The sequence below is a fragment of the Rattus rattus genome, chromosome 7, assembly GCF_011064425.1.
Source record: "Rattus rattus isolate New Zealand chromosome 7, Rrattus_CSIRO_v1, whole genome shotgun sequence".
Taxonomy (NCBI): domain Eukaryota; kingdom Metazoa; phylum Chordata; class Mammalia; order Rodentia; family Muridae; genus Rattus; species Rattus rattus.
Window position 1 is genome coordinate 65,043,132 of NC_046160.1, and position 20,528 is coordinate 65,063,659.

General features: G+C 38.9%; 1 protein-coding gene across 4 annotated transcripts in view; it reads right to left on the reverse strand.

The window, feature by feature from the left end:
* Strn3 (striatin 3) overlaps nt 1-20,528 on the reverse strand; it is an 85,662-nt gene that overhangs the window by 1,741 nt on the left and 63,393 nt on the right. For all 4 annotated transcript variants that reach the window (XM_032907713.1, XM_032907714.1, XM_032907715.1 and 1 more), the window contains 7 exons: nt 19,289-19,464; nt 19,087-19,134; nt 18,686-18,807; nt 16,759-16,926; nt 15,398-15,538; nt 13,764-13,871; nt 60-146 (listed from right to left, as the gene is read on the reverse strand). In XM_032907713.1, the coding sequence (XP_032763604.1) occupies nt 60-146; nt 13,764-13,871; nt 15,398-15,538; nt 16,759-16,926; nt 18,686-18,807; nt 19,087-19,134; nt 19,289-19,464 (850 nt within the window). The remainder of the gene's footprint in view (nt 1-59; nt 147-13,763; nt 13,872-15,397; nt 15,539-16,758; nt 16,927-18,685; nt 18,808-19,086; nt 19,135-19,288; nt 19,465-20,528) is intronic.

The following is a 20,528-nucleotide window of genomic DNA, read 5'->3' on the forward strand; positions in this document are numbered from 1 at the left end:
TGTTACTGAGAAACAATTCCTTTATAAAGTTTGTAGGTTGTACTGAAGTTCAAACTTACTTCCAGACATCAAATAGATTCCATTGGGATCTACTGCTAAACTTGTAACAGCATCCAAGTGAGCTACCATAGAATGGATCATTTTACCTATAAAGCATAACAGAAGATTAATGTTGAGCAGCAGAAGCTAAAATACATTATCGACATAAAACAATCACCACAACAGTATTTTTTTATAGTTTTAGAAAGTATTTACAACATACAAGTTAGGATGTAATTATTTGGGACACAGAATTCACAGTGAGCAACCACTACCACTACCTAGATCCTCGCGGAGAAAGAAACCTGTTCCAAGTAATAATCTCTGCCCAATCCCTGTCAGCAATGCTCTCTTTCTAGAGATTGGCCAATTCTGAATATGTAGCGTTTGTGTCTGGCTTCTTTTACTTAACATGTTTTTCAAGATGCATCTACCATATTAATAATCTGAAAAAATGCTTCCCAATAGTTACTTTTGAGAGATTTTGCTCCTTCCTAAATGAAGCATTCTTCTAAGGGGGTGTGGGGAGGAAGGCTCCCTGGAGTCAGTGGATAAACAGAAGGGTACATGTCTGAGCAGAGTAGAAACTTCAAAGATTCTGGAAATCCTGACCCACCTTTCTTCTTTTTCTCATTACATTTTTAATTGATGAAAATACATTGTACGTGTGCCTATGTATATGCCAAGAAGTCACCGAGGTGTTGGCTCCCTGAAGCTAGAGTGTCAGGATATTGAGAGCTGCCTGATGTGGGTGCTGAGACTTGTTTCTGTAAGAACAGTGTGTGCTCCTAGCCACTAAGCCATTCCTCCAGCCCTAAGTTTTCTAGAAGCAGTAAACAACTGCTTGGGAAAGAGCCTCTTTTTAGAGATTTCTCCCATCTGCAAACCTGCCTACAAGTTCTGCAGAGAACTCTACCCTCAACCACACTGGGGTGGGTCTTTCTCTACTGCAGCTCTTTTTTTTTTTTTGTTTGTTTGTTTGTTTGTTTGTTTGTTTTGCTCTATTCTATAAGTAGCTCTCACCCATTCACACTCCGGTTAGGAAACCCCAGTAAGACCTTTCCAGTTCACTAATTAGGACTTACCTCTCACCCATCCATATTTCTGTTAGGAACCCCAGTGAGACTTTTTTGGTTCATCAAGTAGGACTTAGACACACAATCAGTATTCAGTCTGTCCTGCGTTCCTTTCCTGGATTGAATGTTGTGTATTGCTTTACCATAAAAGTCCATTACACAGTAAAGATTCACTTATTTTGTATGTGTGTGTCTGCAAGTTTAAATTTAAGGGCACTCTCAATAGGATAAAATGGCAGCCTACAGACTGCAAAAAGATCTCTCCACTAACCTTACATCTGACAGATAATATCCAGACTATATCTTTATATATCTTCTCCAACAAACCAAACAACCCAATTAAAAATGGGGTACAGAGCTAAACAGAATTTCCAACAGAGGAATCTGGAATGGTCGAGAAGCACTTAAAAGGAAATGCAAAGAAAAATGACCCTAAGATTTTATCTTACACCCATCAGAATGGCTAAGATAACAAACTCAAGCGACAGCACACGCTGGAGAAGATGTGGAACAAGGGGAACACTCCTGTATCGGTGGGAATACAGAGTTGGACAATACAACCACTCTTGCAATCAATCTGGCGGTTTCTCAGAAAATTTTGGAAACAGTTCTACCAGAAGACTCAGCATTCCTGAGCATATACTTAAAAGAAGCTCCACCATGCCAGGATACATGCTCCACTGTGCTCACAGCAGCTTTGTTTCTAACAGTCAGAAACTGCAAAAACCCAGACAGATGTCCCTCAACCAAGGAATTAGTGCAGACAATGTGGTTCATGTACACAACGTAATACTATTCAACTATTAAGACAAGGACATAATGATTTTTGCAGGCAGATGGATGGAGCCAGGAAGTTATCATTGTAAGGTAGCCCAGACCCAAAAGGACATGCATGGTATGTATCACTTAGAAGTGGATTTTAGCCAGAAAGTACAGGATACCCACTCCACAGACCCAAAGAAGCTAAACAAGAAGGAAGGCCCAAGTAAGCATGCTTGCATCTCATTTAGAATTGGGAATAAAATGGTCGTAGGAGGCAGATGAAGGGAGGGGTCTCAGTGGGAGAAGTAGTAGATAGGAGAATGGGGTGTATGTATATGTGTTTCAGGATCGTGTACAGGGGAGACAGGAATGAGAGCCAGAAGAATACATGGAAATCTGCAGCTGAAAAGGTAGGGAGGCTCCCAGGAGTCTGTGACTCCTATAGTGGGGATATAGAGCCTGAAGAGGATACCTCCTGTAAACAGGCAGGACTCCTAGTGGAGGGATAAGGACACAAACCCACCCAAAAAACTTTCAATTTAAAATTTGTCCTCTCTATTGTAGCTGCTTGTATTCTAATGCTAATTACCCCACACCAAAAAAAAAACCTGTTTGCAGCGTCCCATGTATAAGACTGGTGGACCCTGCCCCAAGTTGGTTCTGATTGGTAAATAAAGTTGCCAGCGGGCAATGGCTGGGTGATGATGGGGCAGGACTTTAAGGATTCCTAGGCAAGGAGGATGAAGGAGAGTTCTACCACTCCTGAGAGATGCAGGACAGAGAACATAGCCATGGATGTAGGTGCCAAGGATTTGTAGCACATCTGGGTCTGGAGCAGTCAAGATGGAGGCTCTAGAAAGTAACAACTTGGAAATATCAGAGGGTGGATTAGCCATGTGGAGGTTAGAAAGTGGTCCAGTCATTGAGCTGTTTAAGGCATATAAAAATATAAAGGCTGTGTAAATGTGTCTTTCATTTGGGAACCCAGGAACATTGGGGTGGGCATCGAGGAGCGCTGCCTTCGCTGCAAGGATGGAATTGAGTAGTGTTAATGGGTATAGCTACAGTCTATAAGAAATACAGGGACAGGGAACAGAACAGAGACTGAGGGAATGGTCAACCAATAATCGGCCCAACTTGAAACCCATCCCATGGGCAAGCACTAATCCCTGACAGTATTAATGATACTCTGTTTTGCTTGCAGATAGGAGCCTAGCATAACTGTCCTCTGAGAGGCTCCATCCAGAAGCCAACAGATGCTAAGACCCACAGTCAAACATCAGACAGAGCTCAGGGACTCTTACGGAAAAGTTGGGGGAAGGATTGAGGACCCCAAAGGGGATAGGAACAGCACAGGAAGTCCAAGAGAATCAATTAACCTGAGCTCTTGGGAGCTCTCAGAGACGGAACCACCAACCAAAGAGCACACACAGGCTGGTCCTGGGCCCTGCACAAACGTAGCAGATGTGCAGCTCGGTCTTCATGTGGGTCCCCAACAGCTAGAGAGTTGGGGGCTGTCCCTAAAGCCTACCTGTGAAATCTGTTTTCCCAACTGGGCTGCCTTGTCTGCCTCAGTGGGAGAGGATGCGCCTAGCCCCACAGAGACTTGATGTGCCGGGGAGAGTGGATACCCAAGGGGGGCCTCCACCCCCTCAGAGGAGAAGGGGAGGGGGAGAGGGACTGTGCGGAGTGGGGGCAGCGATTAGGATGTAAAATAAATAAATGGGAAAAAATTAATTTTATGTGTATGTTTGGACTGCACATATGTATGTACACCAAGTAGGTACCTGACGACTGCAGATGTCAGAAGAGGGAACCCCTGGAACTATACTTACAGATGGTTGTGAGCTTTGTGGGTGTTGGGAATCAAACAGGGATCCTTTCTAAGAGGATCAAGGACTCAACCTCTGTGGCAACACACGAAGTTGAAATTTAACACAAGATGTGAATATAAAGATGTGCAGTACAAAGTCTTAGGGGGGGAAAGAGTATCCTCCACTGGCAGCATATAATTTGATGAAAGAAAAGCAGCACTATAAATTGATTCATTCTGGGGTCATCAAGACCCAGAAAGGTCAGATAGGTGCTTGCCACCAAGAATAACCACTTGAGTTTGAGCTCAGGAAGAAAAATGAACTTTTGCCAACATACACAAATATAAATATATAAATATAATTTAAAAATTGGGCGGTATATAACACTGCATGCCTTAAATCCCAGCACTTGGGAGACAAAGGCAGAGGATCTCTGTGAGCTTCAAGGCTGGCCTGGTCAGCAGAATGAGTTCTGAGACACATCCAGAGAAACCCTGTCTTGAAAAGCAACACGAAAAAACAAAAAAATTAAGTGAATTTTCTGTTATTCAGGTATCAGTAACTTATAAAATTAATCTCTTAATTTTAGTGATGAAATAAACAGAAGTCAACAGAGACATCTTGCTTTCTCGTCGAGTAGTAACTGCTTTGTATTGCTAACAACCTCTATAGTTGAAGGAGCCATTTTGCATATTTAACTGTGTTCTAGTTTTATATTCAGGTCAAGGGCAGTGGCCCAGGGTTAAGTAAAGTAGACCTCCTATTTCCCAGTATAAAGTAGCACACTGGACTAGCACGCTAGCAGATGATCACAACTTAAATGTGCAAGATTTCCTGTTTTTCATGAGGAATTATCTAAACAACATGGATGCTGATTAAATGGAAATTGATTTTTACTAGGTATAAGAGATCTGCCTGCCTCTACCTCTCAAGTGCTGGGATTAAAGGCATGTGCCACCATTTAATAACTTTTAAATAGATAATTTTAACTAAGCCTTTGAGGGATTTTGTTTTTTTAATTTTTATTAGATATATTTCTTTACTTTCATTTCAAAGGTTATTCCCCTTCCCAGTTTCCTGTCCATAAGCCCCCATTCCCTCTCCTCCCCCTCCCCCATACGGGCATTCCTTGTATACATCCCCCTTATTGCCCTCCCCAATATTCCCCTGCACTGGGGTCCAACCTTGGCAGGACCAAGGGCTTCCCCTTCCCCTGGTGACCACCAAGGCTATTCTCTGTTACGTATGCAGTTGGAGCCCTGGGTCAGTCCATGTATAGTCTTTCAGTAGTGGTTTAGTCCCTAGAAGCTCTGGTTGGTTGGCATTGTTGTTCTTATGGGGTTGCAAGCTCCTTCAACTCTTTCAATCCTTCCTCTAATTCCCCCCAAGGGGGTCCTGTTCTCAGTTCAGTCGTTTGCTGCTGGCATTGACCTCTGTATTGGACATGCTCTGGATGTGTCTCTCAGGACAGATCTATATCCAGTCCCTTTCAGCATGCATTTTCTCGCTTCATTACTCTTATCTAGTTTTGGTGGGTGTATATACATGGGCCATATGTGGGTCAGGTTCTGAATGACCATTCCTTTAGTTGCTGCTCTAAACTTTGCTTTCATATCCCCTCCTATGGATATTTTCCCCCCTTTTAAGAAGGACTGAGAGCATCGCATTTTGGTCACCCTTCTTCTTGAAATTCCTGTGGTCTGTGGCTTGCATAGTGGGTAATTCGAGCTTTTTGGCTAATATCCACTTATCAGTGAGTGCATACTGATATCAAGTTGTGTTTTTCTATGATTGGGTTACCTTACTCAGGATGATATTTTCTAGTTCATTCCATTTGTCTATGAATTTCATAAAGTCATTGTTTTTGATAGGTGAGTAGTACTCCATTGTGTAAATGTACCACAATTTTTGAAACCATTCCTTTGTTGAAGGGCATCTGGGTTCTTTCCAGCTTCTGGCTATTATAAATAAGGCTGCTATGAACATAGTGGAGCATGTGTCTTTGTTATATGTGGGGGCATCTTTTGGGTATATGCCCAAAAGAGGTATAGCTGGGTCCTCAGGTAGTGAAATGTCCAATTTTCTGAGGAACCTCTAGACTGATTTCCAGAGTGGCTGTACCAGTCTGCAATCCCACCAACAATGGAGGAGTGTTCCTCTTTCTCTGCATCCTCGCCAGCATCTGCTGTCACCTGAGTTTTTTATCTTAGCCACTCTGACTGGTGTGAGATGGAATTTCAGGGTTGTTTTGATTTGCATTTCCCTGATGACTAAAGATGTTGAACATTTCTTTAGGTGTTTCTCAGCCATTCGATAATCCTCAGCTGTGAATTCTCTGTTTAGCTCTGAACCCCATTTTTAATAGAGTTATTTGTCTCCCTGCAGTCTAACTTCTTGAGTTCTTTGTATATTTTGGATATTAGCCTCTATCAGATGTAGGATTTGTAAAGATCTTTTCCCAATCTGTTGGTGGCTGTTTTGTCCTAATGACAGTGTCTTTTGCTTTACAAAAGCTTTGCAGTTTTATGAGGTCCCATTTGTTGATTCTTGATCTTAGAGCATGAGCCATTGGTGTTTTGTTCAGGAAAATTTCCCCAGTGCCCATGTATTTGAGACTCTTCCCCACTCTTTCTTCTATTAGTTTGAATGTATCTGGTTTGATGTGGAGGTCCTTGATCCATTTGAACTTAAGCTTTGTACAGGGTGATAAGCATGGATCGGTCTGCATTCTTCTGCATGCTGACCCCCAGTTGAACCAGCACCATTTGTTTAAAATGCTATCTTTCTTCCATTGGGTGGTTTTAGCTCCTTTGTCAAAGAACAAGTGACTATAGGTGTGTGGGTTCATTTCTGGGTCTTCAATTCTGTTCCATTGATCTATATGCCTGTCTCTGTACCAATACAATAAAGCTTTTATGACTATAGTTCTGTAATACTGTTTGAAGCCAAGGATGTTGATTCCCTCAGAAGTTCTTTTATTGTTGAGTATACTTTTCGCTAAGCTAGGTTTTTTGTTATTCCAAATGAATTTGCAAATTGCTTTCTATCTCTATAAAGAATTGAGTAGGAATTTTTGGGGGGATTGCACTGAATCTGTAGATCACTTCTGGCAAAATGGCTATCTTTACTACATTAATCCTGCCAATCCATGAGCACAGATCTTTCCATCTTCTGAGATCTTCCTCAATTTCTTTCTTCAGAAACTTGAAGTTCTTGTCATACAGATCTTTCACTTGCTTGGTTAAAGTCACACCAAGATATTTTATATTATTTGGGACTATTGTGAAGGGTGTCATTTCCTTAATTGCTTTCTCAGCCTGTTTATCCTTTGAGTAGAGGAAGACTACTGATTTGTTTGAGTTAATTTTATACCTTGACACTTTGCTGAAGTTGTTATCAGGTTAAGTAGTTCTCTGGTGCAACTTTTGGGGTCACTTAAGTACACTATCATATCATCTGCAAATAGTGATGTTTTGATTTCTTCCCTTCCAGTTTGTATCCCTTTGACCTCCTTTTGCTGTCTGATTTCTCTGGCTAGGATTTTGAGTACTATACTGAATAAGTAGGGACAGAGCGGGAAGTCCTGACTAGTCTCTGATTTTAGTGGGATTGCTTCAAGTTTCTCTCCATCTAGTTTGATGTTAGCTACTGGTTTGCTGTATATTGCTTTTACTATGTTTAGATATGGGCCTTGAATTCCTGATCTTTCCAGGACTTTTATCATGAAGGGGTGTTGAATTTTGTCAAATGCTTTCTCAGCATCTAATGAAATGACCATGTGGTTCTTATCTTTGAGTTTGTTTATAGAGTGGATTACATTGATGGATTTTCAAATATTAAACCATCCCTGTATCCCTGGGATGAAGCCTACTTGATCATGACGGATAGTAGGAGATTTCAACACCCCACTCTCATCAATGGACAGATCATGGAAACAGAAATTAAAGAGATGTACAGAAACTAACAGAAGTTATGAACCAAATGGATTTAACAGATATTTATAGACCATTCCATCCTAAAACAAAAGGATATACCTTCTTCCCAGCACCTCATGGAACCTTCTCCAAAAGTGACCATATAATCGGTTACAAAACAAGCCTCAATAGATACAGGAAGATAGAAATAATTCCATGCATCCTATCATATCACCAGGCACTAAGACTGGTCTTCAATAACAATAATGACAGAAAGCCCACATGTATATGGAAGCTGAACAATGCTCTTCTCAATGACAACCTGGTCAAGGAAGAAATAAAGAAAGAAATTAAAGACTTCTTGGAATTAAATGAAAATGAAGATACAACATTCCCAAACTTATGGGACACAATGAAAGCAGTACTAAGAGGAAAACTAATAACTCTGAGTGCCTGCCAAAAGAAACAGGAGAGAGCATATGTCAGCAGCTTGACAGCACACCTAAAAGCTCTAGAACAAAAAGTAATAAATAAACCCAAGAGGAGTAGAAGGCAGGAAATAATCAAACTCAGAGCTGAAATCAACCAAGTAGAAATGAAAAGGACTATACAAAGAATCAACAAAACCAGAAGCTGGTTCTTTGAGAAAATCAACAAGATAAACCCTTAACCAGACTAACCAGAGGTCACAGAGAGTGTGTCCAAATTACCAAAATCAGAAATGAAAAGGGAGACATAACAACAGAATCAAAGGAAATTAAAAAAATCATCAGATCCTACTACAAAAGCCTATATTCAACAAACTGGAAAATCTGGAGGAAATGGACAATTTTCTAGACAGATACCAGGTACCAAAGTTAAATCAGGAACACATAAACCATCTAAACAACCCCATAACTCATAAAGAAATAGAAGCAGTCATTAAAAGTCTCCCAAACAAAAAGAGCCCAGGTCCAGATGGGTTCAGTGCAGAATTCTATCAGACCTTCATACCAATACTGTCCAAACTATTCCACAAAATAGAAACAGACGGAGCACTACCAAATTCCTTCTATGAAGCCACAATTACTCTTATACTGAAACCACACAAAGACCCAACAAAGAAAGAGAGCTTCAGACCAATTTCCCTTATGAATATTGATGCAAAAATACTCAATAAAATCTCACAAACTGAATCCAAGAACATATCAAAGCCTGTAAGTTTTATACAATGTACTTTGCTTAATCAAATTCACCCCCCCCCCATTCCTTTCAGGCCCTTCCCCAATTTCATGTCCTCCTCTATTTTTGAGATTATAAAATAATCACACAATTTCTCCCTCCCCACCCCCAAACCCTCATGGTGATCTGAAATGAGAATGGCCCCTACAGGGTCATATATTGAATGCTTGGTCATTAGGGAGTGGCATTATTTGAGAGCAATTAGGATATGTGACTTTGTTGAAGGAAGTGTGTCACTGGGGGGTGGGCTTTGGAGTTTCAAAAGCCCAAGCCAATCCCAGTGTCTGCTCTGTGTGTGTGTGTGTCTGTCTGTCTCTCGTCCTTTTTTTCCCCTATTAACTAGCTGATTTACCCACTTTGCATCCTGATCGCAGTCCCCTCCTTTCTCCTTTCCTCCCAGACCCACCATCAAACTATGATGAAAATGTTTCGAGAAAGCCCCTTAAAACCATAAGCCCCAATACATGTTTTCTTTTATAAGAGTTGCTATGGTGATGGTGTCTCTTCACAGCAATAGAACAGTGACTAAGATCCCTTTCAATATCCACCCCCCCCATCATGTGCTCTTTCAAATTCATGGCTTCCTTTTTTTTTTTTTTAATTACTTTTACATGCACACAGTACACAAATATACCTAAAGATAACTCGTTCAGTCTGAATTATGTTACATATATGTATGTTCTCACAACTGACCACTGGTACTGGATAAGCATTTTTTGTGCTCTTCCCTGGGGCAGACTCTTTCTCCTACTTTGAACATTTCTTACTTCCTCAGCTGTGTGGGGTTGAGACTTTGTGGTCTTTCCCCATCCACCCTGGCTATGTACATCGTTGTCCTTGCTCAGCTCATGTTTAGTTGTCATGTTGGTGGGACTTTATGGGTCTATCTTCTGATATTACCAGTCTCACAACAGACTCCGTGCCCGTCTTCTGCAATGAGCCACAATCCTTAGGTTTGTGAAAATAAAATGTGTAGTCCAGGTTGGCCTCGAACTTGAACTGGTAATCCTCCTGCCTCTGCCTCTTTAGCATAACCTACTGCTGTTAAGTTACCACAACTGGCTACTCTTAGTGTTCTGCCTAAATGTATGAAAGTGCTCTACATGAGTGCCTGCAGAAGATCCTGTATCCTATGGAACTAGAGTTAAAGAATACCCAAAGCAGTCCAATCTCTTAAGCACTGAGCCATCTCTTCAGCTCAAACACCACCACCAACATCATCATCACCACCACCGTCATCATCATCCACCACCATCACCAAATTCAATTTGTGATGCTCATATATTCACAAGTATGTATGGTCAGTAGGAGGTCAACCTACCAGAGGCCACATCCGTAAAGAAAGCGGACTCTCTTCCAGAAGCTATCAACTGTCAATAGCTCCCCAGTTAGGAGCGATAGCTCTTGAGCCTCTCTGCCCTTTCCTGTACACACCCTGGAATGACTTGATCTTGTGTAGGTGACCACACCTGCTGATAACATAGCATACCTATTAGTTTTAAAAAAATATATGTATCAGTTCTTGAATCCATTCTTCACAATAAAAGAACCCAGAGTATGAAGAGTCCCCTTCCAAGTACTTATCGTCAAGCTCCACTTAAAATGTCACATTATTGATGGTGAGTCAACTCACTGACCTAGTTCTTTTTCCTCTCTGGAAAATGATCCCACACTTACCCAAATTTATGATGTTCTTAACCAGAGACTAAGATGCATCTATACATTTATTTCAGGAAGCTATAATTTTCTAGGTTTAAACCCTAGGCTCCCTGCTTAATCTCTCTCTGTGTGTGCATGCTTGTGCATCTGTGAGCACTGTATGCACACTGACCGTGTGGTACATGGGTATGAGCACACACACAGAAGCCAAAGCAAGATGTCATGTATCTTCCTATGTATCACTCTCTTGCTCACTGCCTTCACAGAGCCTCTCACTGAGCAAACCCTTTCCCCTTGGGCTAAGCTGGCCAGTCAACAAGCTCTCGGCATCTGTCTGTAGACCGTTCCCAACACTAAAATTACAGGAACATGTGGGCGTGCTAAGCTTTTTATATGGATGCTGGGAACTTGATCAGATCCTCAGGATTGCAGAGTAAAAGCTATCACATACAGAGCCATCTCCCCCAGACTACTGCCTAATATCTTAATTTAATCAAATCCTTTCCCTATTATGTACTAAGTCACTTCAAAATGTGAGTAATCTATCAGATAGACAACTATGAATAGAGGGAGACAATGATGGATCAAGTCAGATGTTGTTATCTAGTGGTGATAGCATTTCAGACCTCTTCCAGTAACTAAGGCCCCACTTTCATTAATACAAACTTGGAACTCTTATTTAACCAACTTTTTCGTGGTTCCATTCTTTTAGTAACACCTTTCTTTAAGATGAAACAGATTCCTAGCTAAAAAGTGTAATCCAGTAGTTTAGCACACTAACTACAATGTGTAAAGCATTGGGTTCATTTTCCAGCATCTGCTCCCTCCCTAACAAAATAAAAGATGACATATTATGTCTTTTATAAGAAATAATTCAGAGTTATTATAATTACAAATGAGTCAGAGTGAGTGCTAGCTCAGGGACCAAGAGCACTTGCAGCTCTTGTGGATGATGACCTAGGTTTGATCTCCAGTACCAACAGCCCAGTTCCAGATGATCTGACAGTGTCTTTTGACCTCTGAAGGCAAAAATGTCCATATACATAAAGTAAATTTAAAGTGTAATTGAATATATGCAAATCAAATAAAGCAATGTTTCACAAAGAATAAACAATAAAACAAGAGTCTGAGAACCCTTTGTTTTGCTCTGTTCACCAAAGACCAATGGTATCAAGAATATGGTAGACACTTGGACTAGAGATGACTCAGTGTTACTAAGGGTACTTGTTCTTGTATAGGACCCAGGTTTGGTTCTCAGTACCTACATGGTGGCTGAGAACCATTCATAACACCAGTTATAAGAATCTAGTGGCTTTTTTCTGACTTCTCTGGTCACCAAACACACTAAATGATACACATATGTGTGGCAAGCAAACACTCATATATACAAATAACATTTTTTTGTAATTTTTTTTTGTTTTGTTTTGTTTTTCAAGACAGAATGTCTTTGTGGAATCCTGACGATGCTGGATCTCACTCTGTAAATAAAGCTAGCCTCAAACTCAGAAATCTATCTGGCCCTGCCTCTCAAGTGCTGGGATTAAAGGTGCGCACCACTACTGCCCAGCATAAAATAAAATCTTCAAAAAGGAAATATAATATGGTAGATAAATGTTGCTGCACAAACAAAGTTCCCAAACAATTCGGGCCCTTTCTTCCTCTAATTTCTCTCTCATACAATGTAAGGAACCCAAAATTTTATTATTTTTGCAGTACTGATGTCCAGGCCTAGGGCCTACACATGCCAGCCTAGTTCTCTGACCTACTAAACTATCCTTCCAACACTTTTTTCTTTTACACTGAGCTATTCTCTCTAGCCTCTGATCTTCAATTTTGATCTTCCTACCTCTACCTCCTCCTCCAGTGTGATGGGATGACAAGGATGAACCACGATGTTCAGTTTATGTCATGCTGAGGACTGAACCCAGGGCTTTGTGCATGGTAAGCTACCATATACCCACTAAGCTACATCCTCAAACCTGCACTTTACCTGTGTAAAATCTTATCAACTCATTTAATGATTTCTTCCAAAAAATAGCTCTAGAGACACATTTTCTCATCCTCTGGGGTGTTTTGAATTAGGCCCACATAATCTTGTGTATTTGAATGCCAGAGAAAGGAACTGTTAGAAAGGATTAGAAGGACTCTGTTGAAGGAAGTGTGTCCCTCCGGGTGAGGTTTGAGGTTTCAAAAGCTTCTCCCTCCCACTCTCCCTCCTTCCCTCCCAGTTGCCTTGGTCACAGTGTCTCTTCACAGTAACAGTAACTAACACATCCCCCTAAAAATTAAAAGTCTCTTAAGAAAGTTACTCAAAGTAGGGAAGTAGAGCACTTTGTCAGACCTTAAAGGCAGCATTTAAAAAAAAAAAAAAAAAAAAAAAAAAAAGACAAGACTTTTTCGGGGGTGGGGGTTGGGGGAGGCATGCCTGCAAGGGGGAGCAGGTGTCAGAAATATTGGATCCTCCGAAGCTGGAGTTATATGGTACATGCAGTTGTGAATGGACCTATATAGACAATGGGAATTAGACTTGAATTTTTCGTAAGATTATTACCAGCTTTAGCCACTGGGTCATTTCTTCAGCACCAAAAGACAGTATTTTATGTAATATTCTACATGGTAACAGAAAAAGCAGTCCTTAAAATAAATACACTGGAGCAGTGCAATGGTTCACCAGGTAAGGAATTTGATACAAAAACCTGACAAGTCTGAATGTGATGCATACATCCCACATAAATGAAGGCCAGAACAAACTCCACAAAGTTCTTCCATGACTCCCACATGTCTGCTGTGACACCCATGCTTCAATTACATAGATCATACCTACAATACACTTTTAGAAGTTAAAAACTGTATATACATCTATGATTCAATTATAAGTTATTCAGTAAAGGTGACAACAGACAGTACCTAATACACCAGCATTTGATCCATTGAGAAAGTTTTAAGAATATACTTGAAATGCCAGTTAAGTGATACATTTTGGCATATTAAAAAATATGAAAAAATATTCAAATGAAAGATGTGTATCTAATGAAAATGGTATTAGTTAGGCAAAGAATTGTATATAGTCAAAAATGAAACTTGGACATTTAAGAGTGCTATATGAAGTAAAGTAAAACTGAGTTACAGTAGCCTAGCAGAGGAATGAAGATATGTGGTGGGGTAAGTACTTCATGAATCAGTAAAAGTTTAACTTGATTATTTCATAAACTAAAAGACAACATGCTTTATATAAAAGACTAGTTCTTTCAAAAATCTAAAATCAACAACAGTCTTACCCGTTTTATTGTCAAAAAACTTGATGTGTCTATCTTCATGGGCAGTTATTGTAACAGGAAGTGTAGGGTGACTTACTACTCTGTTAATGTGATTACTAGATTGTAAACCTGAAAAATAAAGGAAGAAATTACTTTAAAAAACAAACTACATGGGTTAATAATGGTCTAGCCTATGTCAGAACCTGGGCTGGACCTTCAGAACAAAACGGATTTACAATTCAAACCTTCAAGTAGAAATTGGAACTCACTCTGAATTCACATTAAGAATCTTCAGATACTAAATTTAAGCACCCATTTATCTTATTCACACTGGGTGATATGGGGACACCAAGAAGGACAGTGACCATAACCTGGGCTGAGTTCATAATTGTCCTGCTTGGGAGGCTGAGGGAAGACCAAGTTCAAGCCAGTCTGCTCTACACTTTTGAGGCCCTATTTCAAAGAACAAAACAATCCCTCTACCTCAAATATAATCTGAGACCTGACCAGAGAACCATGTAAACATTTCACGTAACTGTGAAAAACAATCCATACTTTAAAAAGCAGTAAACTTAGTCCAGTGAACTTGTAGTTTAATCTCAAAGGAGAAATATTTCAAGCGCCATAAACTTGAAGTATTTCAAGTGCCAAACCTGGGTCCTATACAAGAACAAGTACCCTTAATAACACTGAGCCATCTCTAGTCCAAGTGTCTACCATATTCTTGATACCATTGGTCTTTGGTGAACAGAGCAAAACAAAGGGTTCTCAGACTGTTGTTTTATTGTTTATTCTTTGTTTTGTTATCATGAAAAAGCTATCAGAACAGGTCAGAGACTTAGGAGCCAACCTGACTAATAAGCTCCCATTGGCTAAACTGAGATTATATAAACAGTGTACTAAAGGGGAACACCTTCAAAGAACTGAAAAACAAATACATTTTTATATATGAGATATTTTAATACTAAAAATATTCTGAGAAATGACAAAAAATTTCTGGGTATTTTAGTTAACAAACAGGGAAAGAATAAGAAAAGCCAATTTTCCATAGTTAATGAAATGAACCCAGAAAGAAAAATAAAAAAAAGATAACCTCCATTGGGAAACTTGATAAACTCCCCCAAACTTCAATTTAAAAGGCAATTTGTAGGTAAAGACTTGTAATTAGCCACAATTACTGGACACCTATGGATTCTTTAAAGAAACTATAACATAATCAGGTGCAACATTTGAAATGCTGTTTGTAGCTAACTTCTGAAAACGGGTACTAACTCTATCAGGTCCGTATCATTTTTTTTTTTTTTTCTTGGAAACAGGGTCTCTCTCTATAGGCCTCACTGTTTTAGAACTCATTACATATATAAGATTAGCCTCAAACTCCAGCCACTGCCACCAAAGTGGTGGGACTAAAGGTGTGTTCCACCACACGTGGCTCACATATTTCCAAATCAAAACATTTCTTTTGCTTTCAAGTTACGTTTTTGTTTCCATATACTCTATTTGAGGAAACAGCAGAAATGATATTCAATAATATAACAACAAATTATTTTCTAACCTAAATTCATAGTCATCATGAAAATTAGCTAAAATACCATCTTCCTCCATGTAGTGATAATCTTTTAAAAGAAATTTAGAAGAAATCCAAGAAAACTTACCAGAATCTACCTGTGAGGAAAGCATCACTAATGACTGTGATGTTTCTAAATCATAAATTATCGCACTACCAGTGTTGAAAGAGGTAACCATATGAGCTGGATCACAGCCTATAAAGTCAACTGATGTAGGTATTCCATGTTCTGTAAGGGGCCCAAAATAGATTCATATATATTTATCTGTGTACATAAATATATATATATATATTCTATACACACACCCACCCACACCACACTATAATGATAATAATGAAAAAAGAAAGCAATGTATTAGGGTAGGGTGGTAAGAAACCCGTCTCAGTTACTTAAAAAGTATGGAGTAATAGGAATTCTGTAATGCATTTTCTTTTAAGGTAAAGAAAAGAAACTGGTTCACTTGAATTATCTGCCAATTTTCTTAAGGAAAATAAAAACAACCAAACGAAATACAACCAAACAGGGCAAAACATCCCCACCCTAAGCTGGCATTCTCTTATATCATTCTCTGGGGAGACTCTTGCTATCTATATAAGCTTTACTAAGGAGTTAATATGAGTCTATAAGTCAAATTCTGGATCTATAAAAGCTTGGGACTGGGCGTGGTAGTAGATGAGTTTCATCCCAGCATTAGGGAGATGGAGACAGAAGTGTCTCAGTGAGTTTCTGGACAACCCCATCTATAAAGTTCTAGGTTAGCCAGGCTGTATAGTAGGCACAGACAGATGGACAGACAGACAGACATGTTGGGGTTTTAAAGCAGGAATATTTGAGAGTATGATCCCATTGGTCCTTAAGGATAGCTGTAAGTAGTATCATTTTGTCTACCTTAGTGTTTGATGCAAATGTTTATTTTAAAAACCGAACATGTTCTGAAAAAATGCCAAAAAGCACTGAAGTACGGTGTGTATCTTCAAGGCACTTCCAGTAAAACAGGACTAAGTAAAAGGATCGCAGTGAGTTTTATAAAAGTATTTGTTTCTTTGAATTAGTAAAGAAATAATTACTTTGTCCTTTTCATTTTCATTTTTAAAACAAACCATCTTGGGACAGACAGTATGATGGCTTAGCAGGTCCAGGAGTCCTTTCAATCAAGCCCAACGATCTGGGTTCCACCCCTATGATCTACATAGTGGAGAAACAGATTCATGCCAGCTGCTCGCTAGTCTTCCCCCACCTGTATGCCAGGGCAATCCTACACGGGCACACACACAGAAAATATGTATTTTTAAAATACATGAGTTACATATATTAACTGAAGGCCCTCTGGGCATAGCAGTTAAGAATGCTTGCTACTTAGACTTTTGTTCCTAGCTCTTCTCAGGTAGCTCACAACTGCCTGTATGTACCTCTAACTCCAGAGGAACGAAAAGGCAAATTTGACTTACCCTTGTCTCCGTTGTAAGTGCAAATACATGGCAATTTTTCTTGTGGATTCCATAACCTAATAGTGCCATCTGCTGAACAAGAGAGTAATTGATTTTTTATGCCACTGTAGGCAAGACCCCAGACTGCATCTGTATGAGCAACTAAAGTGCCAGCTAGAACATGGGACTCTGTGAAGAAACAAATAAAGCATTAATTGGAAGAAGTTTGACAAACAATATGTACCTTACCATATAATTAAATATAAAGTATATGTAAAGCTAGGCACAGTAGCGTTGCCTTTATCCCAGCACCTGAGAAGCAGAACTCTGTGTTGTATAGGCCAGCCTGGTCTACATAGAAAGCCCAAGGCCAATCAGGGTTACACAGTAAGGCTCTGTCTCAAAACAAAACAAAATATAAAAACGCCAAGAAACCAAAGCACAGATAGTGAATATTTCTAAGTATGGAATTATGAGTGGTTACTATCATTTATTCCAACAATACTAGTGCATTTTCACAATTTCTATGAATTGTGTGCAGGTAAAGCAGACATATGGGGACATAATTTACACAGCTATACTTCTCACTTACAGGGCACATCGATGGTAAGGGTATTAACCTAACTGCAACTCTCACTGTACGCAATTTCACGACACTTTAATTCCGTTTCCCTGTGTAGTCCTGGCTATCCCAGAACTCACTCTGTAGACCAGACTGTTCTTGAAGTTAAGAGATCCACCTGCCTTTGCCTCCTGAGTGTTGGAATTAAAGGTGCACTAGCATGTCCAGCAATTTTCTCCTTCCAACTCCACTTTTCTAAAGTCCTAGGTGACCACAAATCCAGTGGACTAGTGCAAATATGCCTATTTTCTGAACATGTTGTATGAACATAATCATACAGAATGGGATTTGTGCCTAGTTTCTTACTTTCAAGTCATCTACTTTGTAGCACATATCTGTACTTCATTTCTTTTTATTGCCAAGTAACATTCCACTGTGTTTTAACATCTCATTTGACCATTCATCAGTAACTGATGGGAGATCTGAGGACTAATTTGAGTACTATATTAGGTCGTCCTCTATTTCCATTCACACGTCATTGTTATTGCCATCTCTCTCCTCCCAGCTTCCTTTACTGTGAATGACTGCATCTTACATTCTACCAAGAAAACACATCCTAAAAAGAGAAAAACCCCAACCCTCTCCCATCTTATGCCCAACTTCAATCAATGTCACCATCTTTTCACTCCCATGGGACAATGAGACAGCTAAGTGGGTAAAAGCACTTGGCATAGGAACCCAGGAAAAAACCTCCCAGAAGCTCTCTGACTTCCACCGTGCACTGCATGGCACATATGGACAAGGTATTCACCATTACTCCTTCCTTACATTATGGCAGTGTAAGCACCAACTATGTTAACTAACCAAAACAATGAGAACTCTAAATGTTTGTTATTGTTTTAATAATCATGAACAATGCTGACATATATTTGAACATGTAGTTTTAAGTTTTAATCAAGAACAAGTATCTAAAAGTACAATTTATAAAAGTCAAAGTTTTGTTTTGCTTTTCATCTTGAAATTAAATAATTTTTTGCATGAAATAATGAATTAAATCCTGGCTATCTGTACTGCTTTTTGTTGTCTTTTATTTAATATTTAAGTATTAATCATACCGTCTCTTGAATTTAAAAATGGTTTACTTCAGTTAATTTTTTCCCTCTTCTTTTTATTAAGTGACATTAACACTTAAGAAATGTTTTAGACACAAGAATGTACTAAAATACTGCTGGCATGACATTTCTCTTTTAAATAATGAAACTTTCTAGCAAGTAGAAGAACTAAAGGAACAAATTAATATGTTTGGGCAACTTTGTAATAACATGTGAACTGTAGATTTTTGTCAGTTCTATTAACTAGAAAGGTCCTCTGTGCCCACTTACTCACCATATGTATCATAGGGATCCACATTAGGACTAGGCATATTCCACCACTGAATGGTTGCGTCAATACCACCACTAAAACACTGTTCTCCATTAGAACTAATAGCTAATGATAGGACAGGGCCACTATTACAGAAAAAAAGAGGAAAATTACTGATAAATTCTAAGAAGAAACTTAAGCCCCCTCATTCCCTTCAACCCATTCATTTACGTAGCATCTAAACGCAATTTTAGGTAAAAATGTACAATTAAAAAGTACTATTATATAATATTCAAATATAATTAATAATTAATCAAATGAGGCATTATTCAACTTATTTCAAATGTTGAGAAAATTAGGTTTGAAAACAGACTGCTAACTATAAATAACTGTTGCACATTAAACACTAATTCAAGAAAACTTACATGTGGGCCCTAAATGTGTAGATAGGCTCTACATCTAAAGAGGCACTCCTAAAAAGAGAGAGAGAGGGGGTGGGGAGAAGAGCATATTAAATCATCATAAATCACTAGTTGCTATTACAGATGCACGAAAGATACAAGATAGCAAAAATGAGTGTTCATAGGAACAAAACTAGAAGAAGAAAGTCAGTATTAAAATACTTGCTTTTTGGCAGGAACTGTCTTTTGCAAGTTCCAAAGTTTCAGGGTGTGGTCCTCAGAGGCAGTAACAAGCACAGGTTCTACAGGGTGGAAAGCTAATGCTCTCACGCCATCAAAGTGACTGCGTAGTGTATACTTGGGGTTCCAAGTCTTTCTCAAGGCATCTTTATTGGCAGGCAACTAGAACGAAAAAGCCAACAGTTTACAAGTAAAAGTAATAAACTCAAAGGAATGTGGACTTTTTCTGCTTTTTTTTTTTTTGGTGTGTTTAAAATATATATTTAAAACTGTTTCACTAAAATATCCAGGGGCTTTTAAATGTACCTTAAAAACTTCAGAGCAAGTCTGTTTCTTTATGTAAGAATTCAGAAAAATTTTGTTAAGACTTTCAAATACCTAGATCAAATGAAAAGCTCCTAATGCTTTCATCTAATTATCAAGCTAAATCCAAAGCTCCTACCAAATGTTAAGATGAGAACAGAAAATTGCCACTGCCATAATAATTTACATGAAAGCAGAACAGGAATATAAATTACCCAATACTCAAGGGTACAGTAAACACAGTAGTTTCCACTTACAAAATTGACCAGCACATAAAGAATTTCAAGGCAGAAAGTTAAGGAACTTTTGAAACAATAAACTAAAAATAAAAACCCTTTAAGAATGTTTTCCTATTTTTTTATTTGTTTGTTTGTTTCCTCTTAAGAAGAGTCTTCTGTCACCCACACTGGCCTTGAACGCACTATGTAGTTACCCTGAAATTACCATCCTCCTGATTCTCTCCCCCAAATTCAAGGATTACAGCATTGCCTACCCTGCACGGTTTATGTGGTGCTGGAGATCAAACCCAGGGATTTGGGCATGCTAGATAAGCACTGTTCCTAATTCTCGAGACTAATAAAGGATAGTCTTTTACCTTCATCTCGGCATCAGAAAAGATAGGCTATAAAACCAGTTCTAAAAGCAGTTAAAAGTTTACTACAGTTTAGCTGAAAATATGCTTCAAAAATTAAGGCAGATAGCTTTAAAAAGGCATCCTAATGTAAGTATAATTTTTTTAAATGTTTAAAAAAGAAATTTGCTGAAAAACTAAAGTAAATGTAAAAAAATCTAAACAAATAGCTTTCAGTTGAATGTTTATGCTCAGAAAATATTTGACAAGCACTAGTCTAATATTAATCAAGTTCTTCCTATCTCCTTTTTGTAGCCCTTAAGTGAAGTTAAACATTCAGGAAATGATAAAA